The sequence below is a fragment of the Balearica regulorum genome, chromosome 10 (genome assembly GCF_011004875.1).
Source record: "Balearica regulorum gibbericeps isolate bBalReg1 chromosome 10, bBalReg1.pri, whole genome shotgun sequence".
In the NCBI taxonomy this organism is placed as follows: domain Eukaryota; kingdom Metazoa; phylum Chordata; class Aves; order Gruiformes; family Gruidae; genus Balearica; species Balearica regulorum.
The window spans coordinates 4,053,230-4,076,347 of NC_046193.1; the positions used below are offsets into that span (position 1 = coordinate 4,053,230).

Consider the following 23,118-nt stretch of genomic DNA (forward strand, 5'->3'; position numbering starts at 1 on the left):
CTACACAAAGCAGTGATTTCTTAAATTTGCAGAAAGACTGTTTGTTTTACTCAACTAAGGAGACTGAGGGCAGCCTTAGGAATGCTGCCCGCCGGTGAATTCTGCTCCCTTTTCTCCCATGCAGTAACTGAAGAAACTTGGCCTCACCCTGAGACCATGTTATATATACTGTGTTTAGTCTATCAGCCCACAGTCTTCCTCATAATTCCCAGTTAATTTTTCCATCTGTATTCCCAAATACAGCCTTTGATTTATCACAGACAGTGATAAAACCATGAATGACTACTGGCCCTTAGCTTTCAGGAAATTTTGGGGTGTGTTAAACACTGCTTACCTAAACCCAAAAGCTGAAACAGTCCCCTGAAAGTTGGCAGCTGCACAATTTGCCAAAATACAAACACCGACTCCTGTGCATCAAAACTGTCCTCACAGCATGGATGTTTAGAAGCTTTAAAAAGAATAGCAAGACCAAAGCAAAAGCAAGGCCACACACATAAATATTCCTATTTTACAACATAGATACAGGAAGAAAAAAAAAGAAAAAAGCTCTTTCCCTTATGCATGGTTTTCGTGTTTAACCAGGTATGTCACAAACCTCCTTCAGCTTGAAAGCATGAATTTCAGTTTTGTGCTGGTGATGCCACTGAGTTTACAGCAAGGCCACTAGTGCTACAGTCTGCTTAGAGCAACCCACTGCTAGTGGCACTGAACAGATTCAGATCTCAGAAAAAGCCAAGTTACAGCATCAAATAGTTCTGCAAGTTTGCAACCCAAACCAAAGCAGTGACTTCTCTCCTAATGCAATCCTACCGCAGCTCCTAAAACTGCGCTGTTCGAAACAAGGGGGTTTATTTCCCAGCTGGTCTACAATTTGTATTGGTTTTGACCTTCAAATTTTTCTGCAAAATGACACAGAGAGAATTCCATACTTCTTTTCGAAACATTTAGCAAGGCTAAGGAGACTGCTGTCTCAGCAGGTTGGGAAGCTCTTGATTCATGCCTGTAGAATAGGGTGGGATAATAGCTATTGCTACTTTCTTGGCACCCAGTACAGTGCACTAAAACTTCAGGATGCAGACTTTTCAGCAGTTGAAAAGTTCAGGGAATTGAACTCCACAACACAAAGGAGTAAGTATTGATTTGTCAAATCATAAATTAGAAAGATTTTGAATGAAAGTACATCAGTTTCAATCCGTTTGAATGCTCATTTCTATCTTACTCCCAACATCAAAACTCTATCTTAACAAGTTAGAGATGATGAAAATTATTCATCTGCTCCAAACTTTTATGTCCATTTTTGACTGTTTGCTCCTATTTTTGAAGGAGATTTCGGGTTTTTCTAAATTCACGCATTGCTAAGTCCTCTGCACAGTGAACTCCCACATCCTTTCTTGGTAGCTACTCATTTTCTTAGTGTCTAAAATAAAAACCCCATTTGACAAGCAAAAAAACCCTCAGTGAATAACAAAATAAAATCTAGTCTTTTAACAACATTCATTAGCTCATCACAACAGAAACCATTTTCTTTGCCTTCAAAGTCTATGTACTACCCACCACCCAAGTCACACAAACAACGTAGGCATGGATTTGAAAACAGCAAATTAGGGACCATCTTCAATCCCACAGTAAGAACAGGTGTGCTAAACAGTAAGTTACCATGGCTGCTGATCCAGCGACTTCTCATCACCAATTAATACCTGATGAACAGCATCAATTAAAGTTGGTATATTTGCTTTGTGACTTGTCAGAAGAGAAACATGCAGGATGTAAAAAATCTAAACTATTACATAATCCAAAAGAAAGCTTATTAAAAGGTGTAAGACATCTCTCTTTTTTCTGTACATATATTTTGAAGTATGTCTCTCATGCTCATAACACAATCGCAAATATTGAATTCAACTTATTATTCCATTTCAAGGCTCAGACGTGCTCTGTATGACTCCCTGATTTGGCTCACCTTGCCCTAGTCACAGAATACAGGAACTGTCTCAAAGCAGTACTGTCCCTCTTTTCTGTAATCACAAATATCACTGCTAAATAAATAGCTGTCAGTATTGCCACAGCAGAAGCCTCATATGTTTTATCATCAATTCACCATTAAAAGCTGTTTAAAATGTTACGTAAAGATACACTAATCCTTTCTCTCTCCATCGTTCTTCTCATTAGCTAATTTTATTCATGACATTCTTTGAAAAACCAAAGCAACTTTATGTATTGGATAAGATTTATTTCATAATTACTAACTGAAGGAAGCTCTTATCTTAGGAATTATTTGAAAAACAGTCCCCTAAGAGTTAGACTATAAAAGTTGATAAACAAAACACTACCTTAATTAGTGTAAATTAGGAAATGTAATACCAGATTAGCACCCTGCATCTGATGATATGTTTGGTTCTGAGAAGATGCTCCCAGATCTATCCTTTCATTTGGTGAGCTGGTAACTTTAAGTGACACCTGAAATCAGGAATCGCTTATCTGTCTGGAAAGGAGGAAGTTATTCTCCCAGAAGATAGCTGAGTTGTAAGAGCAAAACCAAAGCTGATTAAGTAGTTATCCTATGTCGTTTAACTAAATATGTATGGATTTCTTTAAATTCATCCCATAGCAGCTAGTTTTTTGTTCTAGGTGTAGGATTTGCTTTTTGTTTTAAATGTTAACGAATCCTTAGAAGACAAAGTCTTAAATTCCATTATGTTAATTTACTCTAATAACAAGCCTCCTTCAACATGCCCTCAAATTGATTTTTAATGGTTTTTAATTCAAGGAGATAAAATAAGCAACTATTCATGCCCTTCTGACACTTTAATTAGTGCCAATCTATATCATGGACCTAATTAAACATTGGGGGAGGCAAGAGGGAGGAAAGAGGAAGAGAGAAGAAAGGTCAGCTGTTTGCAAAGCACACAATTTCCACTGCAGCAGACTCTTTCTCCTCCTCAATTCATGAAAGCTTATTAGAATGGTGCACAACCACATATCCCACATGAGTTCGGGTTGCCTCCACCACTGCAAGAGAATTTTCTGCTTATATGCAGCTTACATTTGCTGCATATGAATAGTGCTTTCAATCATTTTGATACAGCAATGTTTTTCTTCACTCTTATCCTGGTTCCCATAGCAACAAACACTTTAGCGTGGGACTGCAATGCTGCTGCAGACTGCATCATAACCCTGTCGTCAGCAGCGTACAGCTGCTTGACAAGTCAAGATTAAGTGAAGCCGTAACCTCCAATTTTGTGATATACTCATAATGAAAAAATCCTGAAATATTTTATGTGTATGACCCAGACGCCATGCTAATTGCTATTAAAATTTTTAATCTTACCAATGATGGCAAAAATCCCTGCATCATGAAATCAGTGAGAAATGAAGATGTCACTTTTCTTCTTTCTGCATAGTTTACTTTGGATTATTCTAACATTTATAGTTATAAAATTCTTTTATACGGCATTACCACTTAGGATTCATTTCAATTTATATCTATAAATATGTTTGCAATCCTATAATGGTGGCAGACATTCACCATGCTGCACATGCAGATAGATTTACGAGCTGCCTAAGAACATGGTACTATAATCAATTAGTGGACTAACATTTGGAGTCATTATTTAGTAAGCTCTTACTTGAACCAAGCCACAAGCTTTTGACAACCATTCACTAGGACTGAAGAGATACCTGCTGTATTCACGACACAACTGGCAACATCTGCTCAAGAGGCTTTGAGAGGAAACAGCAAAATTAGGACACAGCAGAACACAAGCCATCAAAATCAACTGGAATCAGCCTCAAAATGCACTTCTAATCCTCAACTATGTCTGATAACAGTCAGTAATAAAAATCTTCTGACTTATGCTGCTCTAAATTAGACAAACACAAGGCTAACCCTGCAGCAATTTTTTTTTTCCACCTCCTACTGTAGGCAGTAACACTAGTGTGAATTTTTACCTCGGGAAATGTTGCCATCTAGTGACTTCACATTGCTATACACTTCACAATCGCTACTAAAGAGAAGACCTAATTTGTATTCCCCTTTCCTGAGTAAGAGAAGTGTGATCAATGATTCAAAAAACAAGAGTTACCATTGCATGGTCATATTAAAGAAATTTAAAAAGGTAAAAAAATCCTCACACAAGATGCATTTAGAACTGTTCAGATAAAGTGTGTTTATCAATGCTAACAAACTAGGAAAGAAAATATCCTACGAAACGTCCTAAAAAAAGAGAAAGAGGAAAACAAGGGACTCAACTGATTTTCCTCCATTATGCTACAATTCTGTTATGACTTACAATTCTGTTGCCACTTCTACAGGCTCAGATTTCTCATCTGTACAAGAATTACAAGTTTAATAGACCAAATGTTAGCTTTCTATTGCAGATTGCCTCTACAGCCCATCTTCTGCACACTCTACCAACCTTAGGGTTTATGATAGAAGACAGGCATAATTTGTGATCAAATCACACCTTTCAAAAGGTGGGAGACAGTTTGCTGTTCAGCAAAGGCGGCAGCTGGTCAAAGATTACAAAGACCAAGATCAAAAGCTTCTCAAAAGATTAATGTGTTTGACACATGTGAAAACATTTGGCCTTAGACTGCTCATACAGGAACAGCAGGAAATGTGTGCAAAAGTCACACTTTGCAAACCAGGAAATTCACTTTAGCAAAAAGGCCTACCAGATCTGTTCTGGGTAGTATTTTCAATAAGAACTAGTAGTTTAAGTGATGAAAGTAAAAAGATACCTTCAACTAAGGATCTGTACATCAAACTCTATTACAATGCTTGAATTTTTCAGTGCCAAGAAGATGCAAGAACAAAAGGCTTGTCATCTTTGAAGTACCTCACTGCCTTCCATCACTGCTTTCCTTCCACTGGTACTCATTTTTCCACTATACCAAACACTCGACATCTTATGTAAACAGTGTCAGAACTGTGTAATAGTATCTAACACTAGAAACTTGTCAACAGTTAGAGGTAAATCTTTCAGGAGTTCCTGAAGTGGAACTAAGTGAGGGAGGTTTTTAAAAATAAAAATACAAAAAAAAAAAGTTCAAAGCTGAGATTTAAATACAATCTACACAGTCTACAGAACCTTTTCTGTTGACCTCCAAGTACAAAAATATTACATACACTGCCAGAAGTGTGGGCTACAGCAGTTTAGAAACATAAGTATAAATTGCACTAATTTACTCATTTAAATAACTTATAAATTTGTAACTTATACCAACTTTGAACTCTGATAACAGGAATTAGTCCTATGTTACACAACAAGATCTAAGGTGGCATTGTTTAGCAGCTTATCTGTGGTTACACAGTAAACACTCTTCCAACAAGTCATTTTATAAGATGACAGTTATAAGAAACAATTAAGGCTGAACTCCAGGCAACTTACACCAGGACCCAGCTTTGGGGCTGCACCTAACTCACCATATCGATGTAAAAGGAAACCAAGGTCTGACAGTCCTGAATGGCACAGCAGCCGAGTTTGCCCCCTCTATCTCGAGTACCACAGCAGTAGGTTCTCTGAATATGACTACCTTTTTTTTTTCTTTTTTTTAATTTTTTCTTTTTTTTTTAATTTTTTCTTTTTTTAATTTTTTCTTTTTTTTTAATTTTTTTTTTTAATTTTTTCTTTTTTTTTTAATTTTTTCTTTTTTAAATAATCTATTCTGCCAGTTGCATGGTAAAGAGAACATTCAGTAAGGAACCTTGGATTAAAGACTGAAACACAGTCTCTTAAATACTGTTCCAATTCTGCATTCTCCAGCACACTGGATCAGAATAAGGTTGGGAGAAAGAAGAGAGGGTTTTTTTGGTTTCTGATTTTACAAAAATGCTGGCACATTACTCATGTAATCATTCTTGAAAGCTATAGTTAAGTTCATTTTGAAAAATGAAGACACAGTTGCTGGCTTTCAATTTTGAATAACTATGGCTTTATCAGTAGGCTAATTCATTAAAAAACTAATTAGAAATGCAATCAGGTTGCAAAGTTTGTCCAACTATGTTTAATCTATTTCATCAAAAAGGATACCTATAAAGAGTGCAGCTATTTTTAAGGGACAATATACCTATCAGTCATTTATAGGAATAAAAAAAGCAATGCAGTCAAACTCATTTTGCAAAGGTTAATATAGTCTGAAAAGCATTTATCCCCAATTTTGTCATTTTTCAGGACATGCTGAAGCCCCAGAGAGTCCAAAAATAAATTTTTTAAAAAGTTAGGTATTATTCCTGTGGCACTTTCAGAGATGAAGTCTCTTCAAAAGCAAAAAAAGTAGGTTTTAGGAAGGGTGGAATTCCCAAAATTGAAATAAATTAATATTGAAGAACACTAGAATTCTCAACACCAACTTAGGAAATTACATTCCAAACAAAACTGATATCAGTGAAGAACATAGAGAGAAAAATCTTACAAGCAATGCCTTCTTCTTTTAAAAAGCTACATTTTAAAAATCATCATTATGGAACAAAAGGTATCAAATATTCAAACTAGTAATTATGAAATCACATACTGGAAAAATATATTAACATTATTTTATTAATCATTTAGTGATAGTACAGCTCTACTTGTGGCCATATTCTCTACAAAAAGATTCTCAAAATCTCTAAAACCACACTAGTTTGCGAGGGATCTTGAGGAATCAGTTTTATGGTCAGTTACTGAATTATGTTGAGACTAAAGAATTGCCTAAAGGACAAACGGTTACTTCAGTTCCATGCATGCTGAATATCGCCAATTAATACAATTGCCTGGTCTTCCCAACCTTTGCAACAGCAGCTCTCCCATTTGGTTCCACTTGTATCCCTACTACTAAACACTTAAAGAAAGCACCACTTAAAACCCAAATGTGTAGATGAGGTAGGCTTCAAACTGCTCACTAATTCTTATTAATGTCTCCTCAATGAGTGGAGGTCACTTATCAGTTTCTTCCTGAAGCTTTGCTTCTGGAAATGCAAAACTCTCTCTCAACCATTCAAACACTACCTTAATAGGATCATTACATTTTTTTCTTATGTTCATGTGAAAATTAAGTATGCAGGTCTACTGTCAGTCATCAAAACAGTAAAAGCATCTTGAGAAAGCTAATTAAAGCTAAGAACAAACACTTTCACCCCCTCTCCAGCTTATTTTTCCCCAAAAGAAGGATCACAGTATGTTCTGTTATGGAAAACAGAAAGCAACACTTACTAATCTATAAAATCTTCTTACATATCCAGACTGGGCATGTGCTTATTAGCAAGCCAACGCCGCAGCATTTTTGGACAGCCTCTATCATGGATCACTAACTTTTTCGCACATATTTCAATATTTACAGTGCTTGTACCACATAAGCAGTTATGCAAAAGCTGCTCATGGAGGATTTAATTGCTAACTACTGTCCATGAAAAAATGCAGCATAAGCTGTAATTGTTCACTGAAAGTCGAGTCACTTTCTTTAACACCGTTTCAGTTGCTGAGCAGAGGCACATAGGGGTGGAATCCCAACTCTGCTACGGCCCTCGTAGGGAAAAGACTGAACAATAACTGAAACGGCACACAGTACAACTGAACGAGGCTGTACCCTCCACATTTTCCCCACCTGGTCTCAAGTTCTCAGGTACAAGTTATTTATTGGAAGAGGAGAATTAAAAATAAGGGTTATGGAGGTGGAGGAGATAGAGTCCTTTTGTTACTAACACACCATAAACCCCCAATTGACTCTTAAAATAGTGCCGTCACCAATAATTCCCTCTTACTGATAATTTAATAGTGCATTTAAATTATCTAAAACTTATCTGTTGTTTTCTACACAAATTTCACATAAATATTTTTCATATGCCCTACATAAAGATTTCATTTTTGCCACTAGTAAAAAATTTTTATTTAAACCTCTGACACTGAGGTTACTTACAACTACTACACAAGTTAGGGCAGTTGGGTTGGGGGTTTTGTGGGTGTTGTGGCAGGAGAGCGGGTTGGTTGGGTTCTATTCTTCAAATGCATCTATGACAAATTATCAACCTTATCTGTAATAACTAGAGGAAAAAAACTTATCTAAAAATGAGTTTAATTTGGAACAATAAATACCCAGACTTTAACTACCTAAATTTTTCTCTCCAGGGGACCCTTTTTGAAGGCTTAATGGTGCACTTCCATGCTTTCACAGGTTGATTTTCCTTTGCAGTTTCTCTCATGCTGATTTTTTTGGGATTGTATAACATGATTTGAGGATACTTTTAATCATCCTGTAACATATTTCACTGTAAATTATTAGTATGTATTCAACCTTACCTACACACTAAAATACATTTTTCATTGGGATTTTACACAAGCAAAGAATGCCTTCTCAACACAAGAAAGGAATAGTGTGCAAACATGTTCAAGCACTGGACTGATACGCAACTAAGCAGGTTCTATCTGTTTATACCAAGAAGACTATCCCATTGGTCTACTAGTTTGAGGCACATCTGTGAAACCTGAGCTAAAACACACTTTAAAACCAGTTACCAGCCCCATTCCAGTAACATTGGCTCAGAAAGGCATGAATGGAAATACGAAGTTAAGTTAGCACACTAACAGCAAAATAGAGCTTTGTAGAGTTCCAGAACACACACACACCCCTACACACCCAACCCCAGGCAAAGAATAAATAAATATGCAGGAGACATTACCAGTAGCATTGGGCATTATTCTCCAGTAGCTTCTCCACCATGTGCTCCACTCTCACAAACCAGCTCGGCACAGCTTTGTATATCAACGGAGTATCTGACCTATAGAGGGAAGGTGATGGGGAAGGAAGCAAAACAAAAACATTTTCAGTGCTACATTACTTATAAAATACTCTTTAAAATGTATTTTTGTACATGACAGTCCCCTTTCCACAGACTGAATTCATAGTTGTTCAACAACACGGGGACAAGAAGTTGATATTCCCTTACTATCAATACACACCACAAAATGTTTCTTAAAATATTATTTTTAAGTCACTTTGCTTCAGAACTTGCAAGTACACTTCCTCAACAATAATTCACAAGCAAAGACCCTGAGAAACTACCATTATCTCCTACATGCAGTCATTACTGTAAACAACCCATCTGAAAAGTTTAATTCATTTTACTTACATCCATAGCAAGGACTCATTTGAAATACACCAACTACTAGAGATTATGATGTAAATTAAAATTGCTACTGCGGAAGCACTTCCTAAAGGTATGCCTGCCTGACCAAAAAGAGAAGAAAACCACACAGCAAAGGTTGCTCAAACCCAAGAAACTGCACTTACATTGGATAAAGCCCAATAATAAAAAACACATCACTTCTCTTACTAGTGTATTTCAGAAGATATTTCCTTTTAACTATAAGTGATACATTTCAATCTGTATTTTTTAAGAGTTAGAGTATCTATAATCTTACAGGAAATGGTAAGAGCTCAAAGCAATAAATAATGTAGCAGTGTTCTATCTATTAAATGCCAATGTGCTAAGCTAGGAAGTTCTGCTCCTCAAACTTAAGTCCTAAGACCTAACAAAGGCAACAGTTCAGTTAACTCCCCACAGAGCAGCAAGATCACAGTAAAAAAGAAAGTATTCTGCAGGCTACAATGTACTCCAGAAGTATTTTAGTTTCAATGAGCATCTTGTTTCAGATGTGCTGAAGAATGATGAATTGCCATAACATACAAGATCTTGAGTTACTGGAAACAAGAAGAATAAAATCTGATAACAGCAGTTTCTCACATGGTCTTAACATATTGCAAAAAGAGTGCCGGGACAATAAACTGGTACCCAACCTCTATCAGGAGTAAGCAGCTGACAGATGGGGCTGATGGAAGACAAGCTTTAGTGGAAAAGTAGCTTCAGACACAAAGGATCTATGAGAAAGAAACAAGCAGATGAAGCCGTGATCATTTCCCATGCTTTCAACCTAACACTGTTACTTTATAATACTTGATAATCATTCCAAAGCACCCACAGAGCAGTTTCCACCTACATGAAGGTAGTAAGGAATGGGAGATGGCAGTTTCCCTGAATATTTTCTTTCTTCTGGCTGTACTGCCAAGTAATGTCTCAGCAGGAGACAAAAACAGAGCAACATACTGAAAATGTGCCTAGCCAGTAACATCTTACACATTTCTGCCCCTCATGACTGGTGAGAGGGTTGAGAAAACCAGATTCAATTCTTTGCTGTAGAATCAAATGAGAAATACCCATTACTGGGTTCTGTTTTCTGTCAAGAGAAGGCAAGGGAAAACACCACCCAGACAGACCTAAATCAGCGACTGATGCTTACAAAATTCCTGCCTAAACATTCCTCTCTGTCTCAACTGAACAATGTTTTGTTCCCCTTATAAATATGTCCTTTAGGAGTCTATCAGAGCATTCAAAGCACCTGAGCAAATTGCCTGTTCCTTAGAGAATGCTAGTTTTGTGGCACTGCTGAAATACAATCTTTATACTTGAAAGGATGAAGACTGGAAAGACCATCCTCTGTGGACACTACATGCTCCCAATAGTTTTCTCATACCTGTTTTGGACTGCACAGTTGTTGTAAAGAAGTTATTGTGATGTGTTATTCCCATTCCATTTCCTCGTAATTTTGCTCGATAGATAACTGACCACATACCATGCAAGATACTTCTTGGCTTTGCTTTCACTGGCTGGAACAAGAGCTCTATATCTGTCAATGGCAGACCTTCCAAATATTGCTTCCTAATAGAATGGCAGGCAGTAGCTGTGATGGACACTCCAGCTGTCATGCTAGTTACCTTTGCTGTCTTTCAGAGTTGTTAAATTGCTACCTAGACCATATAGACTCTCAAGATCTCACATCTATATAGACGCGATTTTGACCAGTGATCTCCATCTTCAGTAGTTCCAGTGAAGGGGAATTCTAACTGAAAACTATCTACTATTTACTTATCAAGTTGTTACTGTCTTCCTCTCAGATTTTAAAGTTTAGTTGACAGAAAATTACTACATATCACAATAACAAGAAAATGTAGAGAAGGACCCTAATTTGACGATATGTAAAAAGAGGGAAAACATCTCAACATACTAAGGACTGAACAACTGCCTAGTTTCATGGAAAAGCATGAAGAGTAGTACATTAAGTAGAAGACACTGACTTCAAAGTTTTCTTACATTAATCAAAATAACTTATATGTTCAAAGTTAAGAACTACTCTTCTACTTTTAGCATATTCCAATTATGGTTTGATTTCTGATGGCAGTGAAATGAGCTTTTCAAGTAAAATCCATTATTCTGTTCTTCCCACCAGATAATTTGCTGCTAGGTGCTGCCTGCAACTTATCATCAATCAACAAAAATGTCAACAGAGTGGCAGGATTAAGTATGTTCTCCAGAATCAGCATTTCTACATTACTGGTTTGTCTCAAAAGGCCATGGCTGTAAATCTGAATTGCTACATAAGAAAAGCAAAAGCATCACTTGCTTTTGGGCTGCCATTTTTCAAGAAGTGTCCCAAATCATCAAGGACATGACACTTGACGAGTAATTCTCCTTCTTCCTCTAGGTGGCTGTCAGAAACAAACCAATCATGCTACTCAAGAGCAAGTAAAGGTTATTTTTGCTAGAGATCAAAGATAAATGCACACTGCTAAAACACTTCACCCAGTAGCATTAAAGCCTGACAGAGAGAAAAGTTTTTATCAGTTATCTCAGTGCAGGTGCTGTATGTATCAAATATGACTTAAAACGTTCAAGTAATTTCAGATACAAAACTAGATATTTTATTTTTTAATTTTCTTTACTTGTAATAAAAGTTTAATACAATATTCCTACTAAAAGATGACTGAAGTTACTTCTGTTAAATTTGGCATTGTTCAGTGATTATAGTTTTGGGGTTTTTTTCCCTCAATTTTGCAAGAGCAATTGTATACATTTAAAACCAGAGAGGACACTAATAAAAACATTGTTCATTTCTAGATCAAATTTGTCTAGCCTGTATTTCTCATAATCGAAGCTTCTTACATTAATTCACTACACTGAAGGCCCATGGAGACTTGCACACAGAGTCCTCCTTCAACCTCTGCAAAATTCCCCATCTGAGAAGGAAGATTCTTGGCAGGTCACTGTGCTGAACCACCTACCTGACATTCCACAGCTAATCTTGAATTTCCAGTTGATGAAACCCAAACGTTTCTAAGAAGTCCCAACAGATAGTATAAACCTGTCAACTGCTATTTCTGATCAGGGACCTAACCAGTGTTTGTGAACTCCATTCAGGAACGACTGAGCAGAAAAACATATTTACGTATTACACCTACTACCCCCTGCAGCAGATAAATGCTAACTTTGATTTTAATCAACAATACAGACATTTCCACATTATAAGCAACTGGGCTCTACCAGACTCCAATGAAAGAAGTAATTTTACAAAATTAAGAAGTAACTATGACAACACCTGTAATACAGCCATTTTATCCAAACCATGGAAAGTCTGAACACAAACATTTAAATACATTCTGCAATATATTTATTTGGATGCAATTCAAAGGATACCAAAATATCTTTTTCTACCACTCACTACTTAGCTGTTTAGAAAATAAGCTTTTTTTTCAGACTTATTATAGCCATCTTAGCAGTACTACATGCAACACTGGAGAATGAGAAGTTCAAACTACAAACACACACCTGTTAAATCATAATATAAAAAAATTTTAGCACTACATTTAAATTCATGAGATTTATGGCAAAAAAAATTTACTTGATTACTACACCAAAATTGGAGCTCTCCTAATGCAATATTCCTGATTCCTGTTACTTTCAATCTTGTTAAAAAAATTAAGTAGGTCAAGGGAGGGGAAAATAGACAAACCTGAAGAACTACTCAGTTAGAACCCTCAATCTCAAAGCCAAATGCACTTCTCTCCTTACCTCCAGCAGAAAGGATAGCTGTGCTTAAAACTACTGCTGTGAACCAGTCTGCCTTTCTCTTTCAGTAATTTAATGATGTTCTTATCTGCATCCTAAAAAGACAGAACAAAAAGTTTTCCTTGGAATACAAATTTCACTATTTCAGTAGTCTACTGCAGGATTTGTCTCCAATACCCAAATTAAGAAAACCCCTACAAATAATCCAGTTTTTACACACACAAAAAATTCAAAAAAAGCTTCCATTCAATTTATGCATTTACTGCAGAGGCACTATGAAACACTAAATCTGGAAAGTTATCTGCTCTCCAAATCCTGGTATACAGCATCGATCCCTTTTTGCCCTTAACTCTGTTTCCACATACTCACAACTGTGTACAAAATTCAAATTTTTTGTAGCACTAATACAAGCCAGAACTGATGTTATTTAATGTCTTAAATCTTTTCTTGAGCTTTCTGATTTTGTGGCAGGAAGCCACACAGTGCTTCTTACCCAATAGTTAGGCTTCACTATACCACATTCCTCTAACGTGAATGCTTCAACAGACGTTGAAGCACCTTTTACAATATGTTACTAACTAAACAGGATTTACAATCTAAGCTGCAAGTGAAAGTTGTACGTTAATAATCAAAGACAATCTACTGAACAAGCAAGTATCAACATGACATTAAGAAGGGAAAAAACATACAAAGGTTTATGATACGACAATATTTATAAGCTAAGAATTCAGCATCATAAGAATATTTTCTAAGAGCCTTACGTTCAGATTCCTACCAGCAAGAAGATAAACACATAGCTCCAGTGTACTCTCATTTGCCTTAGTATATAGCAGGAAGCAATGATAGCCATTTGAGTTCAAATTCAAGATTTTTAAGTCTTTTTCAAGTAAATTGTTTTTACATGAACATGCTTTGCTATCTAACTGTACCAGCAGGAAGCCTGCTAAACCCAATTTGTTTTCTTAGCACATTGAATTAAAGAGGCACTCCCTTCTATGGATTTGAGTCTGTAGCAATCTCGAGTTCCTTTTACAGAGATTCTCTTGCATCTGCTGGCAAGAAATTCACATTGCAACACATCCCACAAGTGGGGAAAATGACTGGATTTCTCTCCTCTAACAAGTCACGTTACACTAAATGGCTGGTATAAACTTAATGACGACATCTGTGAATTCAGAAGTCATCCAGAGGTAAAGGAGGCTTCTGCACACTTGCCTAGAGACTGCACTTCCATAAAAAACTAGGGGAAACTGAGACTCTTTCTGCAGCAGATGCAAACAGCAGATCCTCCTTTTCCCTTTCACTACTAGATACAGAGTATTACTTAGGTTTCAAATTCTTTGTTTTTCAGATATTGTAACAAACAACTGCAATATTGTTGCTAATGTTAAAACAGATTTTGATTTTTCCACATACCAAAGACACATTGGAGACAAAGCCACTTAGGGAAAGAAAAGAATACTTTTACCATATATAAAGTTTATCTTGAATAAAATAGTAATTTACTTTCTCCAAGACCACTAACCTTCACGTACTGTCCAGCAAAGTCAGTCACTTCTGCTGTGAAGCAGCCTGACGCATCAACAGGACAAACGGGTACAGAATCTTTCTGAATAATATTAAAATCCATGCAGACTCTGTAATCATCCTACAAAGGAGACAAGAGCCAAGTTATAGAAATAAAAAATACTGGTTAAAATATCCATCCCTGGAAAAAGACATTAATTATTAAATAGAAAATGTGATGACTGGACAAGAATAGCAAAATACTCAGCCTTCACTAATCCCAGATATGCATAGGAAAAGACATTTTACAGGATTATACTTTTATTCATCACAGAAATAATGATTTCTTCAGAATATGTGTTTTCTCTCACCTAGTAGAGGGGAAACGTGCATGTGCTACTGTGCATATACATGCCTGTATATACACACACATATTTTAACATGTGTACATACACACATACATGTAGTCAGCAGCTTCGGGATACTATTGCCTAGTAAAGGAACTGACCACTATGTCACGCTCTTGTTCCAACCAGAGACTTATGTCTGTTTAGCACACAAGCCTGCACGGCATTTTTCAGAAGGCAGGTTGTTTTAATCAATCTAATTTTAGAGCTCCACATAGGAAATCCCATTTTCTAAAGGTCTTAATGATCCAAAGCCTTTAAATCCGTATTTCTCAATCTTTGTCGGCCCACAGGCAATGCTACTGATCAAGAACAACACATGGACAACATCATAGTTTATTTCCCTGGCCAGCCTCTGTTTAAATTTTTAATTTCCTGTACCAGTAATGAGAAAAAAAAAAAAGAAAAAAAATCAAGAAAAATAGGTCACTTGGACTTTCATGAACATAACTGAACAACAATGGTATCTTCGGAAAGATTAAGACAAAATTATTAGAGGAATAGAAAAGTTCAGATATTGATTTCAAGTCTGAAGTCAAAGTAAGTCCATATCTTAACCAATTATCACTATAGATTACCCACTTTCTTGCCCTAACATGAGACAACATTATTGGGGACAGGAGCGGAAGGGAGACGGGGACAGTTGCAGATCAGTTACTCACAGCACATTCACAGAATCACTTCATTTCTCCTCAAAGTAAAAGGCCCTGCCTAAGCCTGCATCAAGTCAGGTTGCTTGAGTCTTAGAGGTTCCTGTATCGCTTCTCTGAGAAGACAGGAGAAACCACAGACTTCAGGAACAAAAACTGAAGTTTTGTGTAGTGCGAAACACAATCTGCAGCGACCCTGCCCACCAAAACTGGTGGCAGTTGAACTGTTAGCCTCCTCTAGGCTTAGAGCTCCTTTACCTTTTGTAAGAGGTAGCAGCTATTCCATAGGATTGCACTCCAGAGCAATCTGTCTGCCTTGATGTGGTGAACACACCATAAGCAAGTCTGCAAATAAGCAAGTGCTCCAAAGCTAGCTGAATTCTCCTTGCCTAGATATAACCAACACAGGTGAGCCAACTTTGGAGTGACAGAGAAGGGTTTCCAGATCCTTTGTGGTCCTCATCCTGTTCCTCCAACACTACCCACTAGTCCCTGTAGTTAGCTCCCTCAAGCCAGATCTGGCAGATGTTGCCTGTTGATCCACAACACGTTACAATTATGAAACTCATCCATAGCGACAGTGAAGTTGGCTACGTTATGTACCAAGGCATTACATGTAGAAATGAAAAACCACTTCAGCTCCAGCACTGATTTACTCTAGACCATAGTCTCTTTCTCCAGCAGCTGCAGACAGCCATCACGATTACTCAGCCTCTACTTGGTCAACCAGCTCCTTCAGTCAATGGATTAACTGAGATAAGCCCATTCTTGGTTGACCTTTCATCAGCTATTATTGCTGAGATAGAGCAAGCAGACTGCAGTGTTTAAAATGTAGGCCAGATGACAGAACTAACGTCAATCCTGATTTGGCAGTGAATTGTAAAAGGCTTTGAAGAAGCAGCCAGCAAAGACTACAAAGCTTGGCACGCTCACAACCTAGCTAAAACATAACAACAAACCTTCCACTTCGCAGGACCTAGGTCAAGAGGTGGTTCGGTTCAATTTGCATCACTGATGCAGCCAGTGATATATAAAGGGCTTTGCTATTTTGGCTTTCTACAGTTAGTTCCCTTCTTTTGAAGAACTTGAATGTAAAAGCTTTCCAGACTGACCTGCCATTTGATTTAATGAAGATTTGCTTCAGTAACCACAACCCAAGAATATATTCAGGCACATACAGAAATCCACAAATGCTAAGCTCCACTGGAAAGCTACGACAAATTTCAATTCTTTCCAGGATAGAAGTCATCATGTTCACTTTTGTACCCTCGCCACTATTAGAATTCTCGAAAGATTACAAATAAAAGTTAAAAGCCATACACAAAATGAATGATGCAGAAGCTACTGAACAGCTCATTGAAGAAAACTCAAAGCTTTTCTATCTGAAATAAAAAACCCCAACAACGACAAAAACATGAAGTCAAAAGGTTCACCTTAACAAAAATCAAGTATACTTTTGCAATTTACTGAAAATAAAGTTCAACAGTAGTGTATCTATGAAAGTTCTGTGACTCAGCCTGAGCAGGCACTAGAAGTATAGGGCTTGTATGCAAATTAAAATGTTACTAAAGCTTTTCAAGTTGACTGTAGATACATCTACATATGACGAAATGCATGAGCAGCTGAATTTTAGTGTCATGTTAATCTGAAGGTACAATGAGTTTACAGAATTTTTAACACAGGTTTGTCTTGTTCTGTGAGCATTAATTTTGATTTCTTTTGAACTGAAATAATAGAGTGCTCTCATATTGCATGGCAGTTTGTATTTGGCAAAAGTATCACAAGACAATGAAACTACAAACCCTGGAACTACATGAAGGTGAATTTTTACTTTAAATTTTGTTGGAGAAGGATACATTTCTAAGCTATCAGCAATACAGAATATGCATCAGTAAGTAGAATTAAGAACCCATTACTTTCTATCCCTATTTTTCAAAGGGACTTACATATATATATATATATCAAGGCGAAAGGACAGAGACAAGATATGACACTTTCTGTGAAGGACTGTGCTCTTTTTCTTATCCTCTGACCCTTGCCTTCTGCTCCACTTACCCCTTTCCTCTCTCCTATTCACCTTCAACGCAACAGTAAAGGAATTCAGAGAAGCCAATTAGGAAGACAGTCCTGCCTACAGTCATGAGCTACCTCTCTCCTTTCATCTAAGCTTGTCTACTTAAAGGCAAACATTTAATGCCAGTGCATGTAACACTCAGTGTTCTATACAGAGCGTACTGAACAATGATGAATTTCTGAACCTAAACCAGAACCCTTTGTGAGCCTTTATGAACAAAAATAGTCAGTGGGCTGTCAAAAGTGAATTACATGCATCACAAAAGAAAAAAAAGGTAGCAACATTAAGTGCAACACACATTATGCAATTTCCTTCTAAAGGCAGCATAGCCAGTTGACTCAGGTCTATGCATTGTGCATTCTAAAGTCAAGCTGCTCCTTAGCTAACGAGTGCAAAGTTTTGTTTGCAATGTTAGTGTACTTTTTCCTCACACAAATATTTTTATGCATTTTTCCTTTGCAATACATTTAACCAATACTCTCATGTTTTTTAAAACAATGGTTTTAAAGATTGCTGACTTCCCAGGAGAGAGAGGATCAAAAGATTTCTTTTTCCTCTGTGTTTACACAAATCTCTGTGGCCTTACAACAAAATCAAATAAAAGAAGGCAGATAATCTTTTCTCTAACTGGCCAGTCAGGCTTTCCAACCAGCTGTTTCCAACACCTAAACTGTATTGTGCACATAGACAGCAAAACAATACAGCAGCCAAGGGACAGTTTCTTCCAGAGCTCCTTGCCTAATGGCAGCCTATTCCCTTCCTACAGCAAGGGCTCCTGCCTCAAAACCAAGTCTGCTCCCTCACCCCTACGCCAAGTCCTTGCAAGATTTAGCTACAGGGGAATATCTGAGGTGCAAGTAGTGTGATAGGCTTTAGACTTCTTAAGACATTTTACCAGTCTCCATGAATTTCTTTATCAACTAATAACATACAGCCCAGTCTGATTTTCTTTACTCATAGCTGTATTAAGCTAGGACATCTTTTCAGATCAATGTTCATCTTGACAAGGGAAACAACATCACAATGGATGCACCCTTCAGAAAAACGCAGGAAAGACAGAAAAGGATGGGATGTTTCATATGAATACAAAGAGACCTATTTCTAATGCCAACAGTTTCTGGAAATGATGGTAGAGCCTGTGGTCCAAGGATTGCTAATTGCTGGGCATTGGCAGCTCTATTGCAAGTTTTTTGAGGGCAACTTTGAATAATGGCTGAAGACAGGACACTATACAAAAAGGACAATGAGTCTAAACCAGTGCATCTAATTCATGTGTCTAAAAACTGACATGATGAAATCCATGAAAAATTATCCCTCTTAACCTTCAGAAGAATAGACTGAGGGAAAGGACAATATAGACAGAAAAAAGAATGGAGTGCATCAAAATCCTTTTACACTGAGGGATAAAGTCTCAGTACAAAAGCAGTCAAAGCATTTTTTCATTCTCTAAAAGCCCAATGAGTAATGAAATTGAAACACTGAAGAGGGGTGGTGTGCTGAGCAGAACTGCTGTTACCATCCAAAATTATCACTTAGCAAAGCCAATTTTGACTATCAGTGCAACTGATCATTTCTTCTCAAAGCTGTAAATTTAGACTTTGAGAAAAGCTAAGATCAATGACACTCAGAAGCTACAATGGTGAGTTCACTTCATATACCACAACAATAACCAAATCAAGGGACACCTAAAACCTCCAGTCTAACACACAAATGGCACTAGTGAGTGCAAGAACTTATTAGAATACAATGATACGTTATTTTCTTACATTTCTAAGTAGCAAATGGGAGGACTGTTTAATATGATAGTCACCCAACAGTCCCCAGTAGCTGGAAAGCCAAGCAATGCATGTTGAAACAAAATGAACGTAAGATACGTAGTTCATACTCACAGCACCAAAATAGGGGGCCTGATGTACAACACCTGTGCCTTCCTCCTCCTTCACATAACTGTCTACTACCACAGTAAAGGCACCTTTATCTTTGCACTGCAACACAAAAATATGTTTTTCATATATACATATATATCTCTCAAAACAGAATTCTCAAAAACATGGGGGAGCCACTAGCCACCCACATTATAAAATAAGTGACAAAAGTGTGACATTCCTAACATTATTTAATCATTTCCCATAGCTAAGACACCCAGGCTGTAGACTTCGTTTAAACAGTGTCAAATGTGATTAAATCAAAGTCTCTCCAGAAGGCCTCTTAGTCAATTGCTCTTCAAGCCACAGATCTTCACACAGTTGTGTGCTTAAAAGACCACAAATCAATACACTCCTGTACGTGACGATACAATCAAGAAAGTTATAGGGATTCTGTACAGGAGTTTCCTGGCATTTTTTGTATGTCCACTGTACCCTCTCACTTAAAAAAAAAGTTCGCTTTGATAGTAATGTATTTTCTTTATTTCCTCCAGAGAATGAGAAGGTGGTAAGTATCAAGTAAAACACAAACACCACCAGAAACAATTACCAAGAAAAGATCTGATAATTTTCAGCATGTTCAGTAGGTAGATAATGAAAAATAAAGAGCTATTTTCTATTTCTTAATACAAAAGTACTAAAAAAAGAATCACTGCAGTCACAGCTGAACCAGCTAAGTTACAAAATACTAGATTTGGATTGTTCTGAAGAGGGATATTTTGAGATAAGACATCCATTTTATAAAAAACCCCAAAACAAAAAAAATGGTAGATGCCCATCTGCTCCTTAGAAGTTCAGCAGGACTGAAAAAATTTATCCATCCCAAACCTCTATACTTGCAGTTCCATTTTTCAGATTCAGCTATGTGTTTGACCTTTCTCTAGAAATAACAGGTCCTGCTCCCTACAGAGGTTTTCTCACCTTTTCTGACTTCAGCACATGCTTCAGAACAGATGGTAGTCACAAATGACCCAAATCCCTTACACAAGTTAACAGCTGCTTGTCCAGCAGTATTGTAATCCACTTCAACTCTTTGAAAAATTTAATTCATTTTTAATCAGAATTTTATTTTTTTAAAATATATAAATTATCTACCCTCTCTTATTGCATACATTCTATTATCACCTGCAGAGCTATTAACTGTGCTAGACTTATGCAGCGCTTAAATGCTGCACAGGAGGATATCCATATAAACCAGATATATCAGTAGTGATTTTTAGCAAAGCCTTTTAACTCTTCAATAAAAACACTACATGTCTGCAACTGTTATCCACAGTCAAAGTCATTCTCTTGTGAATAGAAATTGTGTGGACTTAATAGGCAGACAACAGAAACTCAGCGGGTGAAAAGTTGAGAGAATACTGCCCATTTATTAATGTGTATTACAAGTTTTTCTGCAACCTGAAGCTGAACTACTATTTATCAGTGAATTCTTACTTTAGGTGTATTTAAAACTTAAGCAAAAAAATACAGAAAAGTCAACCTTCTGTTTTTCAACCTTTCACTAGGATTTTGAACTACTTTAATACAACATGGGGTTTATTATTAGGACACAAGGTTTTTTATAACATAAACACAGAATACTAAGAATAATTTTTACTTTGTATCCTGTATCAAACACCAAACTTGTTCATCTTACCTGAATAAAATATTCAAAGAGTGGTTTATATTTCTTGCCTTTAAGAGCAATGCCAGGAAACCTGAGAAGAAAAATTTACATCAACACAAATCAACAACTTGAAGATTGCTTTGTCAGCTGGTAGGAATGCTATTTTTTCCTATTTCCTTTTTCCCCATCTCTAACAGAATTTGACTTCATAGGGTGGAAAAAAAAGAAAAAAAGACAAAAGTATTTTCTCAATAATTTGCTTCCCGTTTCTACATCTCTTCACCAATTTGGACGTGGACAAAAAACATAGCATGTCTTAATGCATCTCAGCTAACAGTCAATGAGTACGCCTGTACCTGAGGGTCTTTTAATCAAGCAATCATTGTAAATTAATGTAGAAATTAAGCATTAATAACAATCTATTTCTGGTAAAGCTGGGTAAGATGCTTCTGGATAAAACATAACTTCAGTTTCATATTTTTAACAACAAAGCCTTATAGCTCACTGCATTCAACAGAGCTCAATAAGCACTGATCCAAACCACCTAAGACTTCGATGCCCAAAAGACTGTGATACAGGGTACTGCAGCATTTAAACCTTGGATGCCTCATTCCTTATTCTAAAATTAGGCATCCAACCTCTCCACAGGCATCTTGGAGAAAGATCCAACACAGACGGGACTGACTGAGGAACCAATTGAGCCAGACCAGAAATGTAAGACAGAGATAGAGCCTGTAGATCTGGCTCTCTTCAGGCTTCTGACAATAGTTGACAAAGATGGTGATAAGGTTGGGATTCACTGCTCGGAACTCTCCCAAGAGCGCTTAAATCTTCCATTTGAGGAAAAAGTCTAGTTAAAACAGAACTTCATTTAATAGATGGGCTACCTCACAATGTGTCACAGCTGTGGTCTTTCCCTATACTCTTCTGATCTGCATCTTCCAAAACAATGGTCAAACCATAAAACATTGGACTACTTCAAAGTGGGGAACTCTTCAAAGCTGTTTCATTGCACAAAAAAGGAACTCAAGCAGTATTTAATGCCAAGTTAAAAAGCATGACTCCTCAGCTCAGCATACATAATATCCAGTAGGAAAAGGGGAGATTTCTATTTTAAGCCACAGCTTTGTGGATGGTTTATATATTTTATATTACAAACAGCTTTCGGACTGTTTGAGGTGCTTCATTGGGATCAGATGAGAGAAAAACATCCCAGTGCTCAGCCACACAGAATGTGAAGCACTAGAACTGGCTTTGAAAAAAGTAGTTAAATTCTTACTTAATGCAAGTAAATGAAAGGTAAGGGTTGTGCATCACATTTCCTATTTTCTCTTTTGATATCTGTAATACTTTGTTTATAAGAGTCCTGAACTTCAAGCTGAAAATTCATACAAGTGCTGCCTTCTTGTGACCTAAGTTATAGTAATAACAGACTGATTTAAAATCACTGTAGTAATCTTTCAATCTCAAGAGATCAGAAATCGCTTTTTTTTTGATTCTGTAGAAATCAAAAAGAGACAACAGTGGAAAACAGTGTAAAGAAATGACATGTGTAATATGCAAACAGACTGAAATGTAACACAAAAAGAGGAAAATGCTCATCAACCATTTCATATCTACCACTGCTAAATAAAAGAAGCCGCTCAATGGCCAGAAGTGGGGTAATACACCAAGACCAATCCATTTGTGCAATGCAGCAGAAAGTACTCTGATAAAGATGGCAGCCACCTCATCAGTGCAACAAAGTATTCCCATTTGCTCTCACACAAAACCCTACCATTTGCATCCGGGAGGAAAAGGGAGAGAAAAGTCAGGTTTGAGGGGCGGTGGGAAGGCTGAGAGTACTTGGGAAGTTCAGATGACTTCAGAAACAAAGTTTTCAGTAAGATTATTCCTTGACCTCAGCCTGCCATCTGGAATAGAGAAAGTGTCATGAATTTCTCTCTCAAGGGCCTAACTGCCTGAGAATTTAAAAAGAGATCTAAAGAAATAAAATAGAAAAAGAGTAGAAATGGGAAAGTTCATTTCCATGAAATGAACTTATATACTCATAGATCTAAATCTTTAAAAGATCCA

The 23,118-nt window shown here is 36.9% G+C and overlaps 1 protein-coding gene across 4 annotated transcripts in view; it reads right to left on the reverse strand.

Moving 5' to 3' along the window:
- Positions 1-23,118, reverse strand: part of IARS1 (isoleucyl-tRNA synthetase 1) — a 108,944-nt gene that overhangs the window by 57,280 nt on the left and 28,546 nt on the right. For all 4 annotated transcript variants that reach the window (XM_075762777.1, XM_075762779.1, XM_075762778.1 and 1 more), the window contains 5 exons: positions 21,073-21,133; positions 19,398-19,493; positions 14,397-14,519; positions 12,875-12,966; positions 8,651-8,749 (listed from right to left, as the gene is read on the reverse strand). In XM_075762777.1, the coding sequence (XP_075618892.1) occupies positions 8,651-8,749; positions 12,875-12,966; positions 14,397-14,519; positions 19,398-19,493; positions 21,073-21,133 (471 nt within the window). The remainder of the gene's footprint in view (positions 1-8,650; positions 8,750-12,874; positions 12,967-14,396; positions 14,520-19,397; positions 19,494-21,072; positions 21,134-23,118) is intronic.